Source organism: Anolis carolinensis, chromosome 1, assembly GCF_035594765.1.
Source record: "Anolis carolinensis isolate JA03-04 chromosome 1, rAnoCar3.1.pri, whole genome shotgun sequence".
NCBI classification, from domain to species: domain Eukaryota; kingdom Metazoa; phylum Chordata; class Lepidosauria; order Squamata; family Dactyloidae; genus Anolis; species Anolis carolinensis.
Genome location: NC_085841.1, coordinates 342,352,227 through 342,379,388, shown reverse-complemented (window position 1 = coordinate 342,379,388; position 27,162 = coordinate 342,352,227). Strand labels below are relative to the sequence as shown.

Genomic DNA, 27,162 nt, shown 5'->3' with positions numbered 1-27,162 from the left:
TATTTTCAGTGAGCAGTTTTATTATTATTATTTTGCAATGCACATGCTGATACAAACATGATAGCCTTTGCTGGTCCTTTGCCTTTCTTTTCACTAATTGGTGACATTGTATTTACAAGCCAAAAGAAATATGGAGGAAAGATTCCCATCCATTCTCAAACTGCCTTCAAAGTTATGTAGAAATATAAACTACGCCTGAGCCTAGGTGTAGATTGTTGTTGATTTACCAAAGCTGGTTGTGATTATGTATCATAAGCACATCTGGAGGCCCCAGATGGCGAAGTGGACTGTGACTTGAAGGTTGGGTTACTGATCTGAAAGCTGCCAAGTTCGAATTCCACCTGGGGAGAGTGCGGATGAGCTCCCTCTATCAGCTCCAGCTCCATGCGGGGACATGAGAGAGCCTCCCATAAGGATGGTAAAAACATTTTTAAAAAATCTGGGCATCTCCTGGGCAATGTCCTTGCAGACGGCCAATTCTCTCACTCCAGAAGCGACTCAAGTTGCTCCTGACATGAAAAAAAAAGCACATTGACAGCAGAAATCATTTGTTTCTGTGATATGTTAGCAGAGCACCTATCAAACAGAGATTCCTATATAGTAGGCTATGAAAGCAAACATGAAAGACTCATATTTGACCATTGATTCTTTTTTTTTTGCCAGCATTCTGAAAATGCTTCTCCCCGTAACTAGCCGTACTCGAATCAAGCGTAGTGGCATCAGTCCTTTGCATTTGGCAGCTGAAAGCAACCGTGATGATGTCTTGGAAGAACTGATTGAGGCTGGTTTTGATGTGAATGCCATTCTCTCAGAGGAACGTTCTCGACTTTATGAAGACCGGCGCACCAGTGTCCTCTACTTTTCAGTTATTAACAACAATGTCTATGCTGCTGAACTGCTTCTGGAGGCTGGGGCCAACCCCAATGTTGACCTCATCAACCCACTGCTCATATCCATTCGCCATGGCTGCTTAAAGACAATGAAGCTGCTTCTTGATTATGGAGCCAACATTGATGCCTACATCGCCTCCCACCCTACTACGTTTCCCGCTACCATCATGTTTTCAATGAAGTATCTTGCACTGTTGAAATATCTGATGGATTTGGGATGTGATGCCTACTCCTGTTTTAAGTGTCAGTATGGGTGCGGTCCACATCCTCCCATTGAAACTAGGAGGGACAGGTTTAATGATGAACCCCAAGTAAATAAAGAGCAAAGAAATGTACAGGTAAGCTGCATTTTACTATCTCTGTGGTATTTTATGAACATATAGGGCAAAACTGCCACTTACAGGTAACAATACAGTTTTTCTTTGGAAGTATCTTGGTTTTCTGGTTTAAAATAGGGTAAGTAACAGCAATTGGAAACTCCTCGGTCAGAAATTCTAAAATGTTGGCTGTACCATATTGTGTGTGTGTGTGTGTGTGTGTGTGTGTGTGTGTGTGTGTGTGTGTATATATATATATATATATATATATATATATATATATATCACCCCAGGAGCCATCAGAAAACATGGAGACTTCCTGTGGTGGCTAGAAGTTTTAGGAGCAACACTCCTAAGAAGTAATTTTTCAAAAGGACATGGTAACATCTTGTCTAGTTATAAGGCAGTGTTTACATTTATGATTTGAATCAACACCCAGTATTTTAAATTGGATAAAAAAATTCTGCTTAGCCTTGGAACTTTTGGGTACTTTTAGCTGAGTCAGTATCTTCAAATAACTTTAAGGCACTGTATCTTGAGCATAAATGAGGCCTAAGCACCAGAGGGACCTTTGTACATTGAACATGGCTGAGAGACTAATGAATAATAATCTGCTTCTCTATGCCCTGGCCTAAAAGAGATCATATGTGGTATTTTTATACATGTTGTCTCTGAAAGCTCCAAAGGTCAAAGGACTTTATTGCACAGAGTTGATAAACAAGCACAGCATCTGGACCATCACTAAGATGATGGTCCCATTGCCACCTCTTCACAATGAACCTCTCAGGGGCTCTTGATGTGAAAATCAATAGCTCCTGATTGCTTTACGCTCCTAGGACTTACCTAGGACCATCAAGAACTACATCTTAATATGTGTGTTTATAGAATTTTTGCAATGTTTTTGTGTTTTGACTGTGCTTTGACCTGCCTCAAGCCATGACGAGAGGCAGGTAAGAAATAAATTATTATTATTATTTTGTCAAATCCTATGTTAGCAAATTGTTGCTATCCCAAGTCACTGGAACAGCATGAGATAGCAGCAGGCTTGTGGTAATATCCAAAATCCAGATTAAAAGAGATCCATTACAGAAATATGAGAACAAAAGTCAAAGCAACAACACATAACTTTCAAAAAGGAAGGCAACGGTGAAACAGGCTAATAATTAGAGAGATATTTTAACTGAATGCCACTAGAGGGCACTTGAACTATTTCACCAGGAGAGAAACTTTTATTTGCAGCTTATTTCTCCATTCTTATTCTTTACTAACATCTTACTTCATATGGCTTCAGGATCATCCTGTTCTATTTTCAGGGCAGTATATTTGGGAGAAGTTTTTATTAAAAAATAAAAATAGAAATCTTCATTCTACAAAAATATGCTTCCTTGGTGTTGCTAATGATTTAAGAAATGAGCTATGTTAGGAGCCACTATGTGTAGTGATTTGTGTGTTGGACTGAGATGTTGGAGGCCAGAGTTTAAATCCCCATTTGGTCATGGATGTTCTTGGCCAAGTCACAATCTCTTGGTCTCAGAGGAAAGCAATGTAAAACCTCTTCTGAACAATTTTCCTCAAGAAAACCCTGTAAAAGGGTACTTTAGGGTTGCTATAGGCACGCAGCAACAACACCAAAAAAACCAGCAACAAATATGCTATGCTAAAGAAAAATGTAATAGGGATCCCGTGTGAAAGTTTATTCTCTGTAATCTTGCATTTGTATTGTTTTACATATATGTGGGAAAATCGGGTTTTTGTGTTAGCTCAATGCAGAAGTCTATATGCAGCTAAATAAAGAATAAATTACAAACATCTACACAATGCCTTTTGGAGGTTTTTGTGAGATGACCATCTATCTATATATATAAAAGAGTGATGGCATCACGGCAATTCACAAAACAACAAAAGTACAGGCCCCCCAACCTCAAAATTTGACAACACAACCCATCATCCACGCCTCAAGGTTGATACAACAAAAAGAAAAGAAAAATAAAGTCCTAATTAGAGGGAGAGCAATAATTTTTTTTATCCAATTGCTGCCGGTTTAGAGGGCTAATCTCTGCCCACTTGGTTGCCTAGCAACCAAGGGACAGCCAGGTTTCAGTTAGGGGACAGGCACACTTAGGCCTCACTTAGACTTCTTCCACAGATTATCTAATTTGCACTGGATTATATGGCAGTGTAGACCCAAGGCCCTTCCACACAGCTATATAACCCATTTATAATCTTATATTATCTGCTTTGCACTGGATTATCTTGACTCCACACTACCATATAATCCACTTTAGTGTGCATTTTATACAGCTGTGAAGAAGGGGCCTCAGATAATCCAGTTCTGAGCAGATAATATAAGATTAGAAATATACAGTAGAGTCTCACTTATCCAACGTAAACAGGCCGGCAGGATAAGTGAATATGTTGGATAATAAGAAGGGATTCAGGAAAAGCCAATTAAACATCAAATTAGGTAATCGTTATACAAATTAAGCACCAAAACATCATATTATACAACAAATTTGACAGAAAAAGTAGTTCCATGCGCAGTAATGCTATGTAGTATTTACAGTAGAGTCTCACTTATCCAACACTCGCTTATCCAACGTTCTGGATTATCCAACGCATTTTTGTAGTCAATGCTTTCAATATATCGTGATATTTTGGTGCTAAATTCATAAATACAGTAATTACTATATAGCATTACTGTGTACTGAACTACTTTTTCTGACAAATTTGTTGTCTAACATGATGTTTTGGTGCTTAATTTGTAAAATCATAACTTAATTTGATGTTTAATAGGGTTATCCTTAATTCCTCATTATCCAACATATTCGCTTATCCAACGTTCTGCCGGCCCGTTTATGTTGGATAAGTGAGACTCTACTGTACTGTATTTACAAATTTACCACTAAAATATCACAATGAATTTAAAACACTGACTACAAAAGCATTGATTATGAAAAGGCAGACTGCGTTGGATAATCCAGAACATTGTATAAGCGAATGTTGGATAAGTGAGATTCTTCTTTAATATGAAATAATTACTGGGATAGAATAATGCAGAACAATATAATCTCTAAAACCAGGACAGTAAATAAACAGGGGAATTCCACACAGGAAACAATCAGGGCCAGCTAACACCTCCCAACAAAGTATTCCCATCATCAAAGTCTGGCAAATCCTGTTTTCTCAGGGCCACAGACAGTAGAAGCACATAAAATATCGCAAACAACATCACTCTGAAAACAAGGGTATTCCAGACAGGAAACAATCAGGGCCAGCTAACACCTCCCAACAAAGTATTCCCATCATCAAAGTCTGGAAAATCCTCTGTTTTCTCAGGGCCACAGACAGTAGAAGCACATAAATATCGCAAACAACACCACTCTGAAAACAAGGGAATTCCAGACAGGAAACAATCAGGGCCAGCTAATACCTCCCAACAAAAAATTCACTCAGGGAGGAAACAGCCAGGCTTTAAAGCTGCAAGGCCATTACATCCTAATCATTTTTCCTAATTGCAGCATTCATACCTGCCTCCAACAAACAAAAAAAACCAATCAGAAATATTGTATATTCACAACCTTTAGGAAATAATATCCCCTGATGGCGCAGCCTGTTAAAGCGCTGAGCTGCTGAACTTCTGGACTGAAAGGCCACAGGTTTGAATTGGGGGAGCGGAGAGAGCCCCCACTGTTAGCTCCAGCTTCTGCCAACCCAGAAGTTCGAAAACATGCAAATGTGAGTGCATCAATAGGTACTGCTCCGGCGGGAAGGTAACGCCGCTCCATGTAGTCATCCCACATGACCTTGGAGGAGTCTACGGACAACGCTGGCTCTTCGGCTTAGAAATGGAGATGAGCACCAACCTCCAGAGTCAGACATGACTGGACTTAATGTCTGGGGAAAACCTTTACCCTTGACCTTAACTACCACCAATTCCTCAATACTTTATTTCCCATACCACCAGACTTCGCCACAGCAACGCGTGGCTGGGCACAGCTAGTATATATATAAAATGTAATGTGCTGTTTTACTATGGAGTAAACAGCAAAAACACTGAACCAAATCACACCAAATTTGGCCACAAAAGCCATAGTCATCCAGTCTATGTCTTTCAAACATATTGAAGCTGACCAACCAAAGATTCCGCTAGATAGCAAGCAGTCAGGCTTTGAAGCAGCGACACTATTCATTGCAATTCTAGCAGCCCAAAAAACCATTCCCCTAGAATGCAAGTACCCAGCCTGCCAAGCAGCAAGCCTATTCCATTGTATTCCAGCTCACCAAACAAGGATTCCCATAAGAAGAAAATGGCCAGGCTTTGAGGCTGCAAGGCTATTCACTGCTATTCCACCTGGCCAACAAATGATTCCCATAAGCCACTTCAACGTGTGGCCGGGCACAGCTAGACTATATGAAAAACAGAAGGTGCAGGCCAAAAGCCAAAGCCTGAGATTTCAGCACACAATGAAATAGTATTCTAGATTATACAACTTTCAGACAGGAGGGACATCATTTATTTATAAACTCTCTTCCATATATGTAATAAATCAGAACATTAGGAAGTGATCTGGGTCAAAACTTTGTTCCTGATATGCTTTCTAACTACCTTCACTAACAAGTTTTACATGGGGTTATAATCAGAACCTTAAATGGTATTGTGAAAAATTCTGTTGTATGTCACTTTTTTCTGCAAAATATATAGAAGTGTTTGGGGCATTGCTTCTATGTCTGACTTATATACCAGGTTCATATACCTTCTGAAGAAAGAAAACTTCCCTGCAGTCATGACCTTTTTTAATTTCCTTACCTGAGTTTATTCAACATTTCCTAGTTTACTATGAACATGAGTAAATAACAGTAGTTTCCACTGCCATAACAGTAATATTATGTAATGTGTAATATGTAATAATATGTAATATAAAGAGATTCCCATTCATTTCCCCAGAAAACTGTTCCCCATCTGGTCACAAATGTATCCCCATAAATCAATACTTCCCAAATAAAAATGTGTACAGCTCCCTCAAGTGGAATTGCAAGAAAACAGCATTGGTGCTTCAACCTTTGGAACTCAACTTTGAAATATAATTTCCCATCCCAAAAACAAGGACAGCTGGTGGCTCTTGGTTTCAGTCTGAAATACCAAAGAACTATTCAAAGTATTGCACCTATTTGTGGGCTAATTTCAGCACTTGGGTAGCTCATTAAAGTTTAAACTGAAACCTGGCACAAACTAGTGTAAAATCAAGCAATCATGCTTACTTTTAGATATCCCGCCTATATATATATATATATATATATATATATATATATATATATAGAGAGAGAGAGAGAGAGAGAGAGAGAGAGAGAGAGAGAGAGAGAGAGAGCCTGAAATACAAAACTATGAGATCTCTAATGTTGCAATTTTAATAATTTTTATAATTCATTACACAATTGTAAATGTGATATTCTCTCAGATGTTTTTCAGAATACCGGGCCGGGAGTGTGTCTGAAAGTTTAGAAATTGGCAAATAGCATCTAGTATGTATAGTAAGGTAGTAATTTGTAATTTGTACTCTTTTTACTATGTCTTCCCCATATATGCGCAAGTTATCATATGATCACTTGCACTATGAATTCGTCTATATGCACTTTTCATTTAAGTAAGCAGTTTCTTCTCTTATGTGCCTGCTGAAGTTTTATGGCCTGCAGGCTTTATTAATGTATTTGTTTTTTATTATTTCCATATTTTGTTTCAACTTCTCAAAGATCACTGATATGAGAGTAGTTTATGTATTTTAATTCATTCAATCATATATATTTTTTCTCCCCAGTTTTGTGAAATGGTTTCAGCTCCAGAGATAAGTCGTTGGGCAGGACCAATTATTGATGTTCTTTTAGATTACGTGGGCAACGTGCAACTTTGTTCCAGGCTGAAGGAGCATATCGACAGTTATGAAGGATGGTCTAACATTAAAATCAAAGCAGGTTGGTGTGGTTCTACATCATATTATAACTGACATTACCATTACTATTCATTGGAAACTTGTCCCACTGGCTCCAAGTAGAGTCCTCTATATTATTCACATTGTGGCTGTTGCTGAGATGGAGGAAGTTTAGATCTGATGTAGTATTGTTCCACCCTCACTCCACTCCTTTCATAGGTCTTATGCTGACAAACTCTAGTAATCAGAATAGATCTGATGACTAGTTGCTCCATCAACAGTTCTTTAAGCTAACCTGATATAAGGACTCTTCTGACCAAAGGGGATTTATGATGACAAGAGACACTTTGTGTTTAGTCCTAATCCCTGTATCTAACACATTTTTAAAATTAACATTCCATAGTAAACCAAGTAGGGAATTAGGGTTATAGTATTTGTGGTTTAAGGTTGGCTTCCATAGCCTAGCTTATTTGGAAGCCATTAACCATAGCTCAGTTGTAATGGGACACAATGCTTAACAATTGGTTAGGATTCTTGCTCACTATGGACTTTACTCAGAGTTTTGCACTAATCACCCTCTGTACATAGCAATTTGTCTTGGTTTTAATAATTGTCATGTTATGTTGTTTTATAACTATGTTATTATATTGTGTTTTAAATGTATGGATTGTTTTTCTTATGTAAGCCTCCCCGAGTCCCTTCGGGAGATGGAGGCAGGGTACAAGAATAAAATTATTGTTATTATTATTATTATTGGAGTCCCCGATGGTGTAGTAGACTAAAGCCTCATGACTTGAAGGTTGGGTTGCTGACCTGAAAGCTGCCAGGTTCGAATCCCACCTGGTGAGAGCGCGGATGAGCTCCCTCTATCAGCTCCAGCTCCATGCGGGGACATGAGAGAAGCCTCCCACAAGGATGGTAAAAACATCAAAACATCTGGGCATTCCCTGGGCAACGTCCTTGCAGACGGCCAATTCTCTCACTCCAGAAGCGACTCAAGTTGCTCCTGACACGAAAAATATTATTATTATTATTATTATTATTATTATTATTATTATTATTATTATTATATTATTACTATACAAAGGGAGAAGTGAAATAGTTATGAACAGATATTTGGATCTCATTCATATTTTATCCTGTTAATAATTCAAACAAGAATCTGATGAGCCAAACTGGATGATGATGTTAATACCACTTTTTTAATTCCTTGGTAATTATTATTGTTTTAGTGTTATATTGTTAGTGTTGTCTCTGTGACCTACCTTGATTTTTTTATTGTTTGATGGTGTAAAAACTTTAAAATGAACTCAGTTTGTAGCAACATAATATTTTAATGATTGTATAGAAATGTTTAAAGAAACAATGTTGGAAACTTCAGGCCAAAACTGATTTTAAAACAAATGTATAACAATTATTTTACTTATCTGAGCCTATTTTTTTGTTTTCCAGAACCACCGAGGCCACTTGTTCACCTCTGCCGCATCAAAATTAGAAGTTTGATTGGGAAAAACCGTATTTCTCTTATTGACTCCTTGCCTCTCCCAGGAAGATTAATTCGTTATTTACAATATGATAATCGTCAGTGACCTCAGATACACCTGACAATCAGTTGCAAGAAGAAGTATATGTATGGCAAAACACAGTCACATGATGGAGTCAGATTGATGTATTGAAAGCAAGATTTTGCTTTGCCTTGTAAGGGGGGGAAAGGATGTTTGCACAGAATGATCTGATCCAACAGTGTTAAATGTATGGATAACTGGTGAGAAAAGTCAGGTTAAAGGATTCCAGGAGCAAATGGCCAAAGAGTTTGTATGCTGTTTTTCAGAGAAATTCACTTGGAGTTGGTGGCCACATCAGTATTATATTGTGCAAGGAGGAGAAAGTGAAAGAGCACATGGGAAAAGTTCACAAAGGCAATCACAATTATCTCCAAATATGCACTCACACAGATAAATTTAGCATGTGAGCCCAATGATTATACTGTTTCATTTTCACAGTGACATTTCTCTTCCTCTCCACTTGCAGCATTCACAAGATTGGCTGCCAGTCCTGTTTGCAGTCTGATAGTTCACACGTTATGTTGGTCTGTTTGACTGGCTGCCATCTGGGGTAAGCAGAAATACTCACATAGTTGAGAGATATATTTTATGAATGGTTGCATATCCAAAATCATCTTGATCTCAAGCAAAGATCTAAAATACAATAAAGCCCACAATAGTTGAATGGGTGAAGATGAATTTAACACAGTTTTCACAGTAGTGTGATACAACTTTCTAGCTATTTTTGTCTCATTTACTTTTTTTCTTCTACTTTAGCTGATCTTTCTCATGATGTTGATATTCTCAATGAACAACATCCTGGGCCTTTAACAACTTTTGTTCTTGCTCCCACATAACTCATATGTTAAAGAGTTGGTGCTGTAAAGAATTATTGGCCCATTTTGTCATGTTAACAAAGTCCATTGAGCTAGAGGTGGTGCATTTTCAGATTAGCACAAGGATTAATTCCAGTACGGTTTTTAATTGTCCAGGAACTTGTGTAAAATGGTTGCACAAACATTTGCACAACTGCTTACCAAAGATGTAATTCAATGCAACTGTACTAGCACGGATTTCCATGCGATCCTGATAATGCTGAAGCCAATGGTGTTTAATCCTATTCTATCAGTAGTGGAGGAAAGAGTAGATTCCGGTTCTCCATTGCTTCAGGAAGACGTCACACAAAATGTATAGAGCTGTTGTTGCTGGAAATTGGGTAGTGTGCTTTTGCACAACTGTCAGCAAACAGTAGTCTAGCTTCTGATCAAGTAGTTTATCTTAATTTGATTTTGAGTTTGAAATCCTTAGAAGTAATTGAAATGATGCCTAAATAATTCAACCAATGTACAGTTTATATGTGCTAAATAGTGGCTAAATAATAGTAAAATTACTCAAAAATGAAACCATAGTTTCATTGGGATGCATTTAAATGAGCTAATAGTGACTCCACACAAAGTCACTGATGCCAAATTTATTTTTAGCGAGGCCTGTGGTTAAAACTGATTGATATACTGTTCATGTTGAACATTTCCATTTGATGTTTTATGTCTTTCCTACTCTCATTATAATATATATTGGCTAATAGATCTTTGATGTACATAAAAGTTGCCTTATGTAGATTGAGCGTTGGCAAGGTTTTGTTTGTTTTAGAAAAGTGACAATAGCAATTACCCTGACTCTAAAATCAACTTCCCAAATAGAACCAAGCAAACCAATACAGTTCATCATATACATCTCAGCAATGTCCGGTGGAGATGCACACATAGTAAGATATCTTTTGTATAAAGGTCTCTAAACTTTCAACATTGTGGGGGTTTTGTGAGTTTTCCAGGCTATATGGTCATGTTCCAGAAGCATTCTGTCCTCAAAGGATGCCTGCCATAGATGTGGGTGAAACATCAGGAGAGAATGCTTCTGGAACATGGCCATACAGCCTGGAAAACTCACAACAACCCTGTTATTCCGGCCATGAAAGCCTTTGACAACACTTTAAACATTGCAACGTAGAGCTGGAATATAATAAGTAACAGAGCAGTTTTTGCTGTTTGGTGAAATAAAATATTACAGAAAATTTTCAAGGTTGCAAGTTTACACTAAACTTATTTTGTGGGGAAAATGTTCTGATTGTGAATGGAATTATACTATTCATGGCTCACATTATATAGAACTTGGAACAGGATTTTCTAAACGGACAGAATTACTTTTCTTTTCTTGAAAACTTTGAAGGAAAAACAGCATGGAAAAGGATTTTGTAACTTTTTTTTCCATTTTCCATGCAGCATATTCATATGTCCATAAACTATGAACAACATCAATTAGGTGCTCAATCTGCTCTGCAGAAAAAACATAACACAACCCTCAAGAGATTATGTACATAAAGAGAAGAAGAAATGGTCCGCTGAAAAGTTCCCTGGGCAATAGAGCTTTAACTTGAAGCTGCCATCCTTCCTATACAGTTGGTTTACATTTATTTGCACATAGCGCATGCTACCTCTCACACATTTCTTCATCCTAGTAATTTAATTATACGTAAAGAAATATTTTCATGCATAGATCATTTGGATCTCCTTTGCAAAAAGTTACTGGATTAGGAAAAACAAGACTGCTTGAGCAATGCATTATATATGTACAATTGTATATGTAAAACTCATATCTCCACAAAGCAGTCTGCTCTGGGGGAAAACAAGCACTGTAATGAGTATATGGCCTTCTATTGCTCCAGTGATTTTCTAGGAAACTTGAGTTTTTACAAAATTATTTCACCAGTTATACCAAATCTGTATAAACTGTTGTTTTATAAATAGTCAATGCATCTGTATAAAACTGGTTGTAAATTTGAAATATGGAACTGTTAGGAACTGTTTATTACAAGTCCAGCAGCCCCATTATATGGCGTGCAGGCATAGATTAACAGATGATGATGCTAGAAAATTTCTTATTATCCTGTATCAGTTATTCAAGGAATATTCTATTTTTTCCATATTATTTTAGCATTCTGGTTGATTTTTTAATTTCATATGTGTGTGTACAATCCATTTAATGTAATGAGGCACTTTTGAAGCTTTGGTTTTGTTACAGCTTTTTCTAATGATTGTACTTGATCACAGGAAAGGATGTGTGTGTGTGTGTGCAATATTGATAAAAGTATTATATTTTAGGGTTTATTGTTTGCATTAAATTTGAGTAAAATTGTCACATGAGTATTTTTAAAAAGAAATATTGCAATAATATAACTAGAATAAGCCTTCTGAATGTTTACTACAATAGGAACTCAAATATGTTTAGACTGGAAATATTTAAGCCATTGTAAATCACAATAAGCACTGCAGAAAGAATTGCATTTCTCTTTATCTCATTCTACCTTAAAACAACCCAGAAGTGGATTGCATGGCGCAGAAGAACAAAATGCTTTTCGAGTCTTCTAGTGCTTTTTCAGCATTGAAAATATAAGAAAAGCTAGATCAGACTATTTGGTCAATATCCTGTTTCGCACAGTGGCCAGCCAAATGTTTCTGGAAACAAATGTCTCGGAAAGCCATCAAACAAGACAAGAAGGCAACAGTTCTGTGGATGTTTTGTCTCAGTAACTGACATTCAATGCATATTGCCCCTGAACAAGGAGGCTCCACAGCAACCTTTAAAATATCAATTAAGATATCCATAGTTTAGAAGGTGGTCTCTTCCAACTGTATGATTCAGTGATTCGATCTGTCTAGTGTCTTTTCATCTTTTCAGGACAGTCTACTTTTGATAAAATCTGGGTTCTTATTATTTAACCTATCAATGTTATTGAATATCTCTAATTTATTTTTCAATACCTTAATAATGTTTTCAAACACTTACTTTAATAAGTTTCCTAAACTCTAGTATTCCAGATGTTTTGGATTTCAGCTCCCAGAATTTCTGATCATTGGCCAAAGCTGCTGACACTTCTCAGAGTTGAAGTCCAAAACACCTGGAGAACTAGAGTTTGGAAATCACTCCTTGATTAAGTGCCAACTTTTGTCCTCTTCATCTACTGCGTACAGCACTTCATAACAGCATGTGTTTCTTTATCTGTGGAACATTACACAAATTGTTCTTTTTACATCCTTGTTTTTCCAAAAAGATAATTGATAAAGCAGATTTATTGGTTACCTCCCACAATATTCTCAGCCCTGCTTGGCAGCACCTAGTAGTCTCAACAAGCAGGGATATTTCTCACACTGGTATCAAAACATTTTATTTATATAAAACATGTCATATCTCTATAATGTGAATGTGATATAACTTTAGTATATGCCTTTTTCACAGTGACAAACATGAATTTCCAAAAACATGTACTAGTCTGGGGAGAGAGTGTAATAATTCAGCTTGCCACCCACACATATACACGGTGTTTCAAAAAGATGGACTTGATTCAAAATTACTATATACCTGCAGGCATGAAACACCAATGAATAAAAACTCCTATCCCTTGAAAGTGTGGGGCATAGAGTTTCACATGATTATTGCTAGATGCCTCTCCCAGCACACAAACAGCCCCTAAGCTTAGTTAAAATGATGACCCTGCAACCTAAGACCTAATGCGGGGTTAGATTTTTTTCTGACACAAATTAGTTAGTAAAACTGGATAACTTGATAACTCATTTGTAACCTTTTGTGTGATTCTAACATATTGCCATCATGAAATATACTGCTTTGGGTCCATCATTTTGAAACACCTAGTATAACAAATAGATATGTTTTGTGTTCCTATAATGATCACCTTATGCATTGTAATGCGTCTCGGATCTCTGATATGAGGGACTGGCAATGAATTTCCTCCAATGAGCACAGTACCATATTTGTGCCTGTTGACAACTAGAAATCTTTTCCCCTAGAAATCAATATTTCATTGATAAATACAGATGCAGGGACTGACCATCTCTCTAAGTAGCACTGCATTAAATTTCATATTTTTGCTTCAAAATGACAAGTAATTCACAAAATACAAAATTACCAAGTACAATCTTGTTATAGGACTCATTGAGATAGGGCAATCTACTCACAGATTGAAGAACAATTACTCCGCTCTCGTAGATGTAGTCAAACAGTTCCCATCTCTTTCTTTGATGACAGGAATGTACTTTTCCACTTGAAAGCATTCATGCAACAAAGACTCAAAGAAAACAACTTTATTTTTGTTTGTTTGTTTCAACATTATTTACATGCCAGAAAGAACCAAGTTCTTGTTTACAGAAGTACGTCTTGCAGGCTTTCAACAATTGTGCAAGCGAAGAAAAACGTCTTATGGCAGAACTTCATGGTCATCATGATATGTTATGAATGAATCCTTTGCCAACACAGGCAGATGTGTTCCACTCTCAGTGCAGACTGCTTATTTTTATTACAGGCTGAGCATCCCTTATCCAGAATTCTAAAATTCAAAACACTCCAAGATCCAAAATTGTCATCCTAGGAGGCTGAGAAAGTGACACCTTTGCTTTCTGATGGTTCAATGTACACAAATTTTGTTTCGTGCACATTGTTATTTTAAAACATTGTATAAAAGTACCTTTAGGCTATGTGCACATAAAGTGCACATGAACCATACATGAATTTTGTGTTTGGACTTCGGTCCCATTTCCAAGATATTTCACTAGGTATATACTGTTCTCCCTACACATTTGCAGTTTTGACTTTTAATTGTTCACAGACTTAGTTATTTACAGATTTGGTTTAAATCCATAAATACCTTCACTGCGACGCTATGCAAAAGTAATGCTAGAAAACCTAGAGATTCCCAGAGAGATGTTCTCTTAGGTTTAAAAAATGTATTTTTATTTTTTGTTTTTTCACTTTCACAAGGATCTTGTTTCGTAACCCCAGTAAATGTGTGGGGCTGGCTGCATATGGAAATATAGACATTCCAAAACCCGAAATAAAAATCGAAAACACTTTTGATCCAAAGCATTACAGATAAGGGATACCTAACCTGTATTAATACACTGAAGAACAAAACTGTGCTGACCTTGCTTCAAATTACGCTCCTCCGCATATTTCTCCTCACAACAGCAATATGAAATTGATGAGATGCATCTACTGTAGAATGAATGCAGTTTGGTCCACTTTAACTGCCCTGGCTCAATATTATGGAATCCTGGGAGTTGTAGTTTTGCCAGGTCTTAGGCCTTCTCTGCCAAAGAGTACTGGTGCCTCACCAAACTACAAACTCCATTAACACAAAGGATTGAATCATGGCAATTAAAGTGGAGTCAAATTGTATAATTCCCCGGGGGAAGATGATTGACCCAAAGTGAGCTGCGTGGCTTTGTAGTTGAAATGGAAGATCTTCCCTAGAATGTAGCTTCCCTCCTTTTTTTTCCTGGACTCACTGCAGGGAAGGAAAAAGAAACAAAGGGGGACATCTACACAGTAGAATGAATGCAGTATTACACCACTTTAACTGCTCAATACTATGAAATCATAGGTGTTGTAGTTTAATGAGGTCTTTAATCTTTTCTCTGGTGCCTCTCCAAACTACAACTAACATTACCAATAGCACTTGACACCAATAGCATTGAATCACAGAATCATAGAGCTGGAAGAGACCCCAAGGGCCATCCAGTCCCACTCTCTGTCATGCAGGAACACGCAATCAAAGCCTCCTTGACAGATGGCCATCCAAATTCTGCTTAAACCCCTCAAGAGAAGGGGACCTAACCACACTTTGAAGCAGCATGTTATACTGCCTAATAGCTCAAACCATCAGAAGTTCTTCCTAATGTTTAGGTAGAATAACTTTTCCTGCAATTTGAATCTATTGTTCCATGTCCTAGACTCCAGAGCAGCAGAAAACAGGCTTGACCCCTCCTCAATGTGACATCCTTTCAAACATTTGAACATGGTTATCAGCCTTCTTTTTTCCAAGCTAAACATACCCAGCTCCCTCAGCAGTTCCTCATAGAGTTTTGCTTCCAAGTCTTTGATCATTTGGTTCATCCTTCTCTGGACACCTTCCACCTTGTCAATATCCTTCTTGAATTGCAGTGCCTAGAACTGAACACAGTATTATTCCAGGTGAAAACTGACCAAAGCAGAATAGATTGGGACTATGACTTCCCACATTCTAGACTGGGGTAAATTTGGTCATTTGGTGGCCCTTCTCCAGATACACTGAGTCTTGACAGTTAAAGTGGCATAAAATTGCATTAATTCCACAGTAGCTGTACCTCTGAACTATATATCTCTGTTTAGCTCCCTCCTTCCCAGAATGAGGCAAAGCCCTGGAAAATGGTGGGAAAGCAGTCTTGCCCTAAATATACCCAAAGACACTGAAGAGGGTGGCTGGAGGTGCTGCGGGTTTGGTGGGGATGGGCTTCCACACCACCGGCCGGTGGTACACTTTTTGCCCCATTCCTCCCAGTTTGCCGAAGGCCTCTCCTTCCATCGAGGAACCCCCATTTTTCCTCCACAGACCCAAGGCTGGGAAAGGAGCCGCCGGAGAAGGGAGAGCGGCAGCTAGAGGCAGTGGTGGCACGTAGAGGCCTGGGGAGGTTTGTGGTCCATGGCACTGAAATGGCCAGCATCCCCAGGTGCTCAGCACCTGAAGGGCCTCTGCGTCCGGCCTCTCGGAGGTTCCTCCGTCAGAGCCTTTCTGGCGTTTCTTTCCCTCATAAAGAGGTGGCAAGTCCTTCGACGAAATGAACCTGTCAGGACCTTTGTGGCTTTTCTTTCCCTCATAAAGAGGCACCAAGTTCTTCAAGGAAGCAAATCCATCAGGGCCTTTGAGGCTTTTCTTTCCTTCATAAAGAGGCAACAAGTCCTTTGAGGAAGATAATGGCGATGAAGCGAAGAGGCTGAGCGGGCCCTGAGTAGGCCTGGGCTCTTCCCAAAAAGAAGCGGGCAACTGTCTTTTCCTCATGGGCACTTGGTCTGGCCTAGCAAGCGCCTCTGAGGTGCCCTGTTGCTGCTGTCGCTCGTGGTCAGCCTTGCAAGCTTTGTCGCTTTGGGCCAAGATGGAGGCCGAGGTGGTGGCAACTACAGCAACTCGCCCCTCAGAGGCCTCAGGTGACTCAGAGGTGTTGAGGCCCCTGCTTTTCCCCTCAAGCTCTGCCTTTCGCTCCCTCAGAGATGACGGCTGCTGCATATGGTGGGGATGATGGTGATGATGGCACCTTGGCAGGCGGGCATATTTCTGGGAGAAGCGCTTGAGCTGCTTTTGCAAGTATTTCCTGTGATCAACGGAGCGGCGGCAAGGAGCTGACTTGTCCAAGGCAGCTTTGATGTCGCTGGAGGCCAAGTTGACAAAGTTGAGGAGGGTCTTCACCTCACTGTCGGCCGATGAGGAGGCCATATCTCACAGCTCAGGGGAGAAGGAAGAAGAAGGGCTCATCCATGAAGGTCTCTTTCCCTTTTTCTATCTTTAGTAGTAGCCCTGGGGATACAAACACAGGCACACAACATTGGAGGAGGTTTAAAGCAGGCTAAAACAGGACCATGGCAAATTGTGAACCTTGACATAAATTGCAGGTCCTTTCCCCCTTGATGCAAAATCAATGGCAGGTAATGTTTTCCTAAACTGAGGCATATTCATTTTAGTCAAAAAGAGCTCAGAGACCATCCTCACTGAAAAATTGTAATTTTAGTATTTTAAATATTAGCTCTGTTTCTGGGTATATTTGACCTGGTAAGTTTCCCTTATCATCTCTAGTTTTTGAGCTACAGAACATATGCCACATGTCAGCCTTCACTTGCTCGCCCGTAGACAATCATGATAACCATGTATAAGAAACTAGAGCTGATGTGGTCAATCCAATGAAATGGAATCCTGGAATTTGAAGTTTATTGTGACACCTGAGTTTCCTGGCAGACAAGGGTTAATATTTCACAGAACTACAAATTCTATAAATGCATGATAGTAAACGTGATCTCAAACTACTACAATTCTGTCTTAGATGCAAGATGTGTTGGAATTGTTTAGATCTTATTTTACTCTGTAGCGCATCCCTTACACAGAAATTCAAAATACTCCAACATCCAAAATTGTCCACATGGATGGCCTAGATAGTGACACCTTTGCTTTCTGATGGTTCAGTGTAGAAAACTTTGTTCTGTGCATAAAATTATTTTAAAATATTGTATTAAATTACCTTCAGACTATGTGTATAAAGTATTTATGAAACATAAATGAATTTCAAGTTTATGCTTGGATCCCATCTCCAAGATATCTCATGATGTACTTATATGAAATACAGGTATTCCAAAATTCAAAGAATCCAAAACACTTCTGGTCCCAAGCATTTTGGATAAGCAATACTCAAACCATAGCAGCAAAAATATTTTTGCAGTGGTTTAGATTTTGCAACCTAATGTGCAATAATCATCTACATGACCGTAGTGATACAAAAAAGTCAGAATTAGGAAAATGTGGAAGTGGTCTACAAATGGATGAAGACAACATCTGAAATCCCCATAAAAGTTTCAGTTTGATGTAGGACAATTGCATACTGTGGAAGCACCTGCTATGAGGGATAGAAATATAGGTATATGCGAGTGTTTGGATATATGCATTTATCTACCTTAATGTGTGATGTGTGGGGCCATGTGGTATTTATTTATTTAATAACTGTACACAATGTGAGACTGTGTCTAGCCATCTTGAGTATTACAGTTCAACATCTCGGGTGTATGCTGCAGGTGCAAACCTGCTAATAACACGCTGCATGAAACAGCACTTTTAAAAATTGTATGTGTCTTTGTTTCCCACAGAATTCTATACCAAGACTGAAAATTCAATGTACACAAATATTACTATCACTTACATGTGCACACTAATTGGACAATATATGTTATAGGAGCAGTTATCCAAAAACATGACATATAGACATAGAGTTGCACATCATATGAACAAATCTGTTTTGTCCATATGATGTGCTACTCTCTGTGTGCATTTTTGTATGTACACAGCTCCTTAAGACCATTGGTACGTTTCATGCAATTCCCATTAAGTTCTTTTATACAGCATAATCTTGTACATATCTACTTAGAAGTAAGACCCACAATGCAATTTCAATGTAAATTCTATACATTGAATCCAGTGTATCACATTCTAATTTTAGACACCTGAATAATTATCTCATAACTGCATCATTCTCTCTCTTATACACACACATACGCGAACACACACTATACTCTGCACAAAGGAAAGCTAGCATAAATATGACAATAACTTTAGGCAAAACAGCATGGTCCTGATATAGGACTTGTTTCTCGTGCTCTTGTTTCTTTCCTATGGAGTTCAGAACCACTGTGGCGATTCTGCTGTACAACACACACCCTTAAGCGATTCAGCAAACGGATAGGCAATGTGTGCATCACACCATACATATATTCATAACCCAATCCACCTTTCAATACATTACTCCCCCTTCTCTGTCTAACAAACATCATTTACTAGTTATGACCCCCACTAGTTAATCTTGTTAGTCAGGTACCATTTAACCTTTGAGTCAAAAACTATGCATCACTTTCATGGCAGTCCCAAGTTAAACACATACACCCCTCCCGGCGAGATTGTCTCTTAAATATCGAGTGTTACTGTAATTCCCTGGTAGAGAAGAAGACGCTCACCAGCTAATCTTGTTACATAGGTTAGACACTACCAACCTTTAGAGAAGCAGCCGGACCCTGTGAGTGTTTTGCAGCACTTGAGTAAGCTGAATGAATATCAAGTCCTTCTAGTTAGGAGGCTTTCTCAGGCCAATCAGAAGCCACTTTGCCAAATACAAAGCATCCCAATCAGGCATTGGGCTCCCCGTTCTCACATTCTTTGCCATCACAAATTGTCACCATGGGGACAGCCACAGAAAGACAGCTAATAAATACGATCATTTCCCTGTGATTCCTACCATTCTGCCTGTTTCCAGACCCTCCCCTCCCCACTTTCCCCCCCTTAAACACAATCAAACATGATATGCTGAGGATGAGTAAAGAAAGTTTGCAGAGGCCCTTTTCCTCTAAACTACTCCAAAGCTGTCTGAAGGCTGGCAGTAAGCATGCTTGAGTAACATTGGACAATGCTAGTTTGGAAAACCTGGCTAGCCTACTTTTTAAACTGTTCTTGATCGGGGCTTTCGCCCCTCTTTAAAGGGAGGGTGATGTCAGAAAAAGGTAGGAAAGGAACAAATCTCTAAAGAGATGTGCAGATATCCATGGAAAAAGAGCTTGAGCGCTCAAGAATCTTGTCTTTATGTTTGCCCCCTCAATTGAGCCACACAAAAGCTGAATTACCCATTCAAACCACTTGGACAAAAGGATGGAGTTGGATAGTACTCTTGCATCTGTAGTCAAACAGTTAGAGACTTAAATCGAGTCGTCATGATGGAGAAAGAGTTAGACAAAGCCCATAGAATTGCCATCAGCAAACATTTTCCTGTGTCATATTAGTGGGTCTCCATGACTCCCCTTGGCCCCAGGACAATAGCACACGTTTGCACACTCGACTACTGTCACCCTGCCAACGCTGGCAAGGAGCAGAAACAGGACAATCCTTTAAGGGGAAAGCATGCCCACTGCAGGGAAGGTAAGAAGAGAGGGAAGAAAAGCATGTGAAATGCTAATTGAGCTGCTTCCTTTATTGATTCAGAGTTATGTGAGTCCTCATCCTCCTTGCGGGGTTGTCCTTGGGGGTGGCAATAACTTAATAGCATGCGAAAGCCAGGAGTCCCACACTGTGTGTTATCCCCACGGAGATCTTTAAAAATAGGAAAGTAATGGGGGGGGGGAGGGGCTGCCCTCAGCGAATTTCAGAAATGCTAGACATTCAGGAATAAAGCCAACTAGCAATGTGTAGGCCCGCTCACAACCAAGACTAGCGCAGACATGAGTCCAACTGTTTCCAAACTTAGGACAAACAATGCAAGATATAGGATCCTTTATTCTGTCAAATGCTGGCTGATGAATTCAGCAAGTGTTTTATCCCAAGCGATGGAATATTTTAAAATCACTGCATTCTTAAAACACCACAAGAAAGTACTGGAAATAACAACTAACATAAACTTATAGACTGGACATATTCTTAATGATCTAGAAATAACTCTCACTATAGAGGTATTCAGAGGAATGGCCATGTGAGATGTAATTCTAAAGATGTATGTATAGTGTTACAGTGCTGTATTTTGTGAATAATACTTACACAGATAGAATGAATTATGAGCCATCGTATTAAGCCGTTCATTGATTTGTTCATTATTTTTATTCATTAAAGATAATATATGTTATTGGGTGGTATACTAAATAAAATCCTCATTTCACAAAAGAGCAATAATACAAGAATAAAGCAAAACAGATGAAAGAAAGCAGCTTACAATAAAACCAAAGAAAGAACCAGTAAGAGGGAGATCTTGTAAAATCCAAATGTCTAAATATAGTTGGATCATTGATTCTTTTCTGGCGTTTCATTTAGGATAATTGAACAAAATTTGTACACAGTGGCTTTGAATTAAGTTAGTAGTGCTCTAGTTAAAATCCCAGTGAAAAATGACTTAGTTCTCATTGATTTCAGGCCAACTAACCATTTATATCTGACCATTAAATGTACTGAGCTTAATGTATCAGGAAGAAAATATTCCAAAAATAGAGACTTTTTTCATGTGATGATTTTAGAGTAGGCATGGGCAAACCTCATCCCTCCAGATGTTTTGGACTGCAACTCCCATAATTCCTAAAAGCCAGAAGCCTGCTAGTAATTGTGGGAGTTGCAGTTCAAAACACCTGGAGGGACGAAGTTTGCCCATGCCTGTTTTAGAGTATGGATCATCACAAGGCTGAATTCTTTAGCACTGGATTTAAGCTTTGAATAGAAATGCAAATGATTCTCATTAATAGTTTGCACTTTATCATTCATGTTCCTGTTTATTATAGGGATCCACAAACACTGAAGACGAGTTCTAAGGCACAGAATCTATCTGGCGATAGCGTTTTCCATCTAAACTGTGTGAATGTCCTGGGAGCACATGAGATAGAAACAGGTAACTTGTTCAAATACTCCTCTTTTAGCTCCTGATAAGGGACGCAATGGGTTTAACCCTTGTGCCAGCAGGATTGCTGACCAAAAAGTTGGCAGTTCGAATCCGGGGAGCAGGATGAGCTCCCATCTGTCAGCTCCAGCTTCCTATGTGGGCACATGAGAGAAGCCTCCCACAGGATGGTAAAACATCCAGGCGTCCCCTGGGCAATGTCCTTGCAGACAGCCAATTCTCTCACACCAGAAGCAACTTGCAGTTTCTCAAGTTGCTCCTGACACGAAAAAAAGCTCCTGACATAGTAGATAAAAGCTATATCAAATGTGAATGACAATAACATTTCAGCAACCATGACAACTGCCAGTGTGGTAGATTATATTGACATTCACAGTAATTTTGAGTGAAATTAAAGATAGCATCAAACTGGACTATCAACAAGTTTGCCTGCAGGGGTGCACTGTTGTAAATATTGTGCTTACAGTGATTTTTCTCCATCCTGCAATTTGGCTTTTCCACCTGAATGGGGTGGAAGAGGACCAGCCTGCTTTAAAAGACATTTTAAATAAGGAATGGCTGCACTTTCCAAAGTAGATTGTCCATGATCTTTTTAGCATTTCTTTCAACAGCAATGACACTTAGCTGGAAGATGTGGAACAGACAATAGATTACTATTTTTGTAGGTTTACCTTTAGTCGTGCTTCTCAACAGGGTCTGGAAATTATTCTACACAACTGAAGAGAAATAAGCATTAGATTTGTTAACACTGTCTCTCCCATATGAATAAACCGTACAGTTCATTGTCATTACCATTTGCTTCTGTCTTGGCTTCTGCAACGTGCCATGCAGCTGAAATATACAAGAAGAGGATTCTGATTAAGACTCTTTTATGGTCATACATCACCTAAGAGAAAAATGAGCCCTTTGCTTCTATCTTGACTATAGACAAAGTGGCTGAGGAGTGTGTTTGTGTGTGTGTTTAAGGCTCCTTCAACACTGCCACATGAGCTGGACTATATGGCAGTGTTGACTTATATAATCCAGTTCAAAGCAAATAATGTGGATTATCTGCTTTGATAACCTGGATTACATGGCAATGTAGAATGGGTCTAAATCTTTGGGATCATCAGGACATATTGGAAAACTTTTTTAGGCCTGTATTTGAGCCTAGGATCCCAGCTGCCTATCCCCAACTCCTTCTAGCTTTCCTTCAGAGACTGATTTAAATTTTAAAGGCTACTCTGCAACTTTTATGATGCTAAGCACCAACCGTCTGGCTTCATTGTGGCCGAAGTGGTTCCTAATATTTTGCATAAGTTGTGTTCCCAGTGCTTTACAAGTCTAAGCCTTTACATCCAACATCAATGTATCTGCTTTCCATTGAGATCCTACTGGTTTGGTTAGTTTGCTGAGATGTCTAATTGTCTAGAAAGTCCAGGTATTTCTAGTATCATTAGGCTAAATTTAGTGAAATCTCGTAAATGCTAACTCACATGGTGAAACACAATTGCCATGAGATTTTGCCAGATGAGTTGGTAGAATGGTAGTGGACAAGTACAGCATTTGCATAAGATCCTATGGTTCTATCAAAATAGATTTTGACTTCTAATATCCTAAAATCTAAACAAACATGTTTTTTGCATCGAAAAGCTGAATACTTACATATTATTTTTTGCTTCCATCTCCATATTCTAAAACTTTTAACATTCTAGAGTTTTGCTCCTAAAGGAGATTCCCTAACCCTCTCTGGGCAAAACTGTCAATTTCGTTTTCTCTCCATCTCTAATGTTTCCGATTTAAAATTTGCTTTGTCCTAATTCCATGTGTTGTTGTGTGCCTTCAAGTTATTTCTAACTTATGGTGATCTTATCACAGGTTTATTATTTGGCTTTGCCTTCCTCTGAGGCAGAGATAGTCCAAGGTCAGACTGGGTTTCCACAGATGAGCAGGGATTCAACTCCAAATTCGTACCCCACCATTCAAACTACTGCACCATACTGGCTCTCTACTGTAGATGATTACAATTATAGGTAAATTTAGTTTATGTGTAAGTATAACAATCTACAGTATATGATTATTATTTTATAGGTAAACTAAACTATGTGTGTACTTAGAGAAAGTGGCAACCCTATGAATGAGAGACCTTCAAGTCACACTATCATCAACAGCCCTGCTCAAGTCTCAGGCTTATGGCTTTTTTGATTTAATCTATTAATCTATAATTCAGTCAGAGTTCAGACTTGATTTGCTCCAATACTCATTTATCTTTTTATTAGTTTCAAGTATATCATTATACTTAGAATTATAATATTATATATGCAGGTAAACTACAGTAATAGGTAAGCATTCAGTATGAACCAACAAGCCATACAGAAAACAGACACAGTACCTAGCAAACTGGTGAAGCCATATGATATCAATGATCTGGTAATTAATTTAAAATGATTTGTTTATGTAAGCAAAACATTGAAAGGTGTGCAGTCATTCCAACCTTCTCTCACTGTGATTTTCAGGTTGAAAATAATATTTGATTGAGGAAGAATGATATCTTGATAAATCACAATATTCACTTTTTTTTAAGTGCTGTTCATTGTTCCTGATGCTGCTAGAGAGTCATTTTCTTTCTGTGATATTTTATTTTGGCATTAGTAAAACGAATGATTACTATCAATTGATGATCAGTAAACATGATGATGCCATAGTTTTACATAGTAATCAGTCTCAGCCTGCATCATAAACAGAAAATCAGTTCAGAATATGGGCAATACTTCCTTTAGAGATACAGTAGAGTCTCACTTATCCAACATAAACGGGCCGGCAGAACGTTGGATAAGCGAATATGTTGGATAATAAGGAGGGGTTAAGGAAAAGCCTATTACATATCAAATTAGGTTATGGTTTTACAAATTATACACCAAAACATCATGTTAGACAACAAATTTGACAGAAAAAGTAGTTCAATACGCAGTAATTACTGTATTTACGAATTTAGCACCAAAATATCACAATTTATTGAAAACACTGACTACAAAAAAGCTTTGAATAATCCAGAATGTTGGATAAGTGAGTGTTGGATAAGTGAGACTCTACTGTAAATGCTTTTGAAACAATTACTGAAGAACTACCAAAATCTGGAGCCCATTGCTGTAGTACTAGAAAAAATAACAAGAGCAGAGGATGTTTGGTTGAATTCTAATGCACAGAAAATGTAAGAAGGTCTATGTGTTTGAGCTGCCCTCCTTATAAAGTAGCTAAACAGGAGAAAAATAAGTCCAGAATAGATCATAGTGTCACACTTTTATGCAACAGCTTTTTGAGGGAGTGTTGGGCAATTATGTGAAAAAATTCAAATTGTCCTAAACTTAAACTCCAATCCTTAATCACACAATATTATTAGCATTTTTAGTTAGGTTCTTAGATAAAGCATTAAATGTGTTGCACGCAGGCAAAAAACCAAAATGTTCCATGCTGTTGCAGAAAGTTGCTCTTGATGTTGTGCCGACATCTCCTCCTTTCAAGTCCCAGTTCCCCTGCAGTTGGATGACAATAGGGCAATGGAGTGAAGAGCACAATTTTCTGAATAAAGGAAACCCTTTCAAGGTCAGACTCAGGTTGAGCTGCACAGGGGTTTTCCATAGAGGCCACCGGAACCCTTTTGTTCCTCTCTGCTTTAGCCATGTTCATCCCAATGTACATCTGAAAGAAACAATTAACAATAGGGCACTCCTCTTGGAGTTTCTAATGCACTTTGAAGTGTCCACCAAGGAAAGGCATAAGAATGATACATCATTTTAACTGTGAGACTGTCAAAGCTGTAGAGCAATTGGGGAAAAATGTCTCCGCATGCCATCCCAGCATGCAGACAGGGACCAGCTGTAAAGCCCCTTCATATCTGACATGTCACTCCTCTGACAGCCGGCTTCCTGGGCATTTTGGTATGCAAAGGTCTGAAAAGAGAAATATTTCACAAGAAGACATGCATTTAGTGATTTAAAAATGCAGCATAGTTAGGTTCATTTCTGGGGGAAAAAATTTTCCCCAAGAGAGGAAAAAAATCCAGTTCCACATATAAATAAAATTTTATTGAAATCATTTTAAATATTTTCAATAATTATTTTAAGTGACATCTTCAGTTTGGTCATCCCCACTTAAAACATGCAGAGAAAACATCTGATATGGCTTCAGAAGAAGTCATTGGATGCATCTACACTGCAGAATTAAAGCCACTTTAAGTGCCATGGTTTAATGCTATGGGATCCTGGGATTTGCAGTTTGGTGAGGAACTAGCACTCTTTGACAGTGAAGGCTAAAAACTACTTCAATGATTCTATATCATTTAGCCGTGGCAGCTAAATGCATTCATTCTACATTGAAGATGCACCCATTGTTTCATATTATTTGCTATTTTTTTTTTCATGTCAGGAGCGACTTGAGAAACCCCAAATCACTTCTGGTGTGAGAGAATTGGCTGTCTGCAAGGATGTTGCCCAGGAGACGCCCGGATGTTTTGATGTTTTACCATCCTTGTGGGAGGCTTCTCTCATGTCCCCGCATGGAGCTGGACCTGATAGAGGGAGCTCATCTGCGCTCTCCCCGGGTTGGATTCGCACCTGGCAGCCTTCAGGTCAGCAACCCAACCTTCAAGTCACAAGGCTTTAACCCACTATGTCACCGGGAGCTAATGGTGAAGTATAATTTGTAGCTCAGGTAATACAAGACTGGCCTGTCTTAAAGCAAATACCAGAATAATAAATAACAAATTGCTTCATTTCATGACGTTCAGAATCATTTGCTTGAGTCACCCACCTCTCTAGCGCCTAATGTTTGGCTTTATATATCATCTGTTTCTTCTGCCTTCCTGTTAAATCAACATGCAGGTGCTACCTTTCCAACTAGCTCATTGTTGGGCTCTTTCCCAACCCTTTTCATGTGGCGCGTGTCCCCAGCATGTTCCGTGAGATACATCTCATGTTTATTATTAGCCTCACATTAAGCTCTGCTGCCCACTTTGTAGTTAATATTAATAAGAGAAGAAACACTAAATGCTAAGAGAAAATGTCTCTGTTAATTATTGTAGGCATGTGAAAAGCAATTTTGCTGTTGTAACTAAGGAGAGTCAGGCTCTGGTAAACTCTGTTTGAAGAATATGTAAAAAGTGTTTATATCTTTTTTTTTCCCTTCAACAATGCATATGTTTTAAAAGTCTTTAACAGTTTTGTGCATCAAACCAACCTATTGAATCTGGTTGGTACTAATCAAAACTGGATGTTAAAAGTCTAGCACTATAGGAAACATTCCACAAATGCTTAGGTAGTCAAAGACCCAGCTTGAACTTCCTAGTTTTTCTCCCCACTGCTTTTCTCATACTAATCCATGAGTGAAAAAGTGGCACTTGATTAAATGTATATCTTTCATTCTCTGGAGATTCGTTCACCCATGAACCTGCAAGACATGACATTTAGGCCCCTTCTACACAACTGAATAAAATTCACATTATCTGCTTT

General features: G+C 38.5%; 2 protein-coding genes and 1 long non-coding RNA gene across 7 annotated transcripts in view; 2 read left to right on the top strand and 1 right to left on the bottom strand.

The window, feature by feature from the left end:
* asb2 (ankyrin repeat and SOCS box containing 2) overlaps nucleotides 1-11,868 on the top strand; it is a 50,388-nt gene extending 38,520 nt beyond the window's left edge. For all 3 annotated transcript variants that reach the window (XM_008110534.3, XM_008110474.3, XM_062968421.1), the window contains 3 exons: nucleotides 664-1,228; nucleotides 7,021-7,174; nucleotides 8,584-11,868. In XM_008110534.3, coding sequence (XP_008108741.1) covers nucleotides 664-1,228; nucleotides 7,021-7,174; nucleotides 8,584-8,720 — 856 coding nt within the window. In that variant the 3' untranslated portion in view covers nucleotides 8,721-11,868. The remainder of the gene's footprint in view (nucleotides 1-663; nucleotides 1,229-7,020; nucleotides 7,175-8,583) is intronic.
* A 3,084-nt stretch (nucleotides 11,869-14,952) lies between these two features.
* fam181a (family with sequence similarity 181 member A) lies at nucleotides 14,953-22,371 on the bottom strand. Of its 3 annotated transcripts, none has more exons than XM_062968420.1 (2): nucleotides 22,348-22,371; nucleotides 14,953-17,073 (listed from the first exon to the last, which is right to left on the bottom strand). In XM_062968420.1, the coding sequence occupies exon 2, from the start codon at nucleotides 16,990-16,992 to the stop codon at nucleotides 15,952-15,954; it is 1,041 nt and encodes a 346-aa protein (XP_062824490.1). In that variant the 5' UTR covers nucleotides 16,993-17,073; nucleotides 22,348-22,371; the 3' UTR covers nucleotides 14,953-15,951. The 3 variants fall into 3 exon arrangements, with proteins under 3 accessions (XP_062824490.1, XP_062824489.1, XP_008108819.1); XM_062968419.1 differs by lacking the exon at nucleotides 22,348-22,371 and adding an exon at nucleotides 19,269-20,493; XM_008110612.3 differs by lacking the exon at nucleotides 22,348-22,371 and adding an exon at nucleotides 19,305-20,493.
* On the top strand, nucleotides 21,569-26,805 carry LOC134295549 (uncharacterized). Its single transcript, XR_010002174.1, has 2 exons — nucleotides 21,569-21,667; nucleotides 26,081-26,805. It is a non-coding gene; the product is annotated as an uncharacterized LOC134295549 (long non-coding RNA).
* The last annotated feature ends 357 nt before the right edge of the window (nucleotides 26,806-27,162 follow it).

Excerpts from the sequence above, each read along its gene's own strand:
- fam181a (XM_062968420.1), bottom strand. The coding sequence starts at position 16,992 with ATGGCCTCCTCATCGGCCGACAGTGAGGTGAAGACCCTCCTCAACTTT.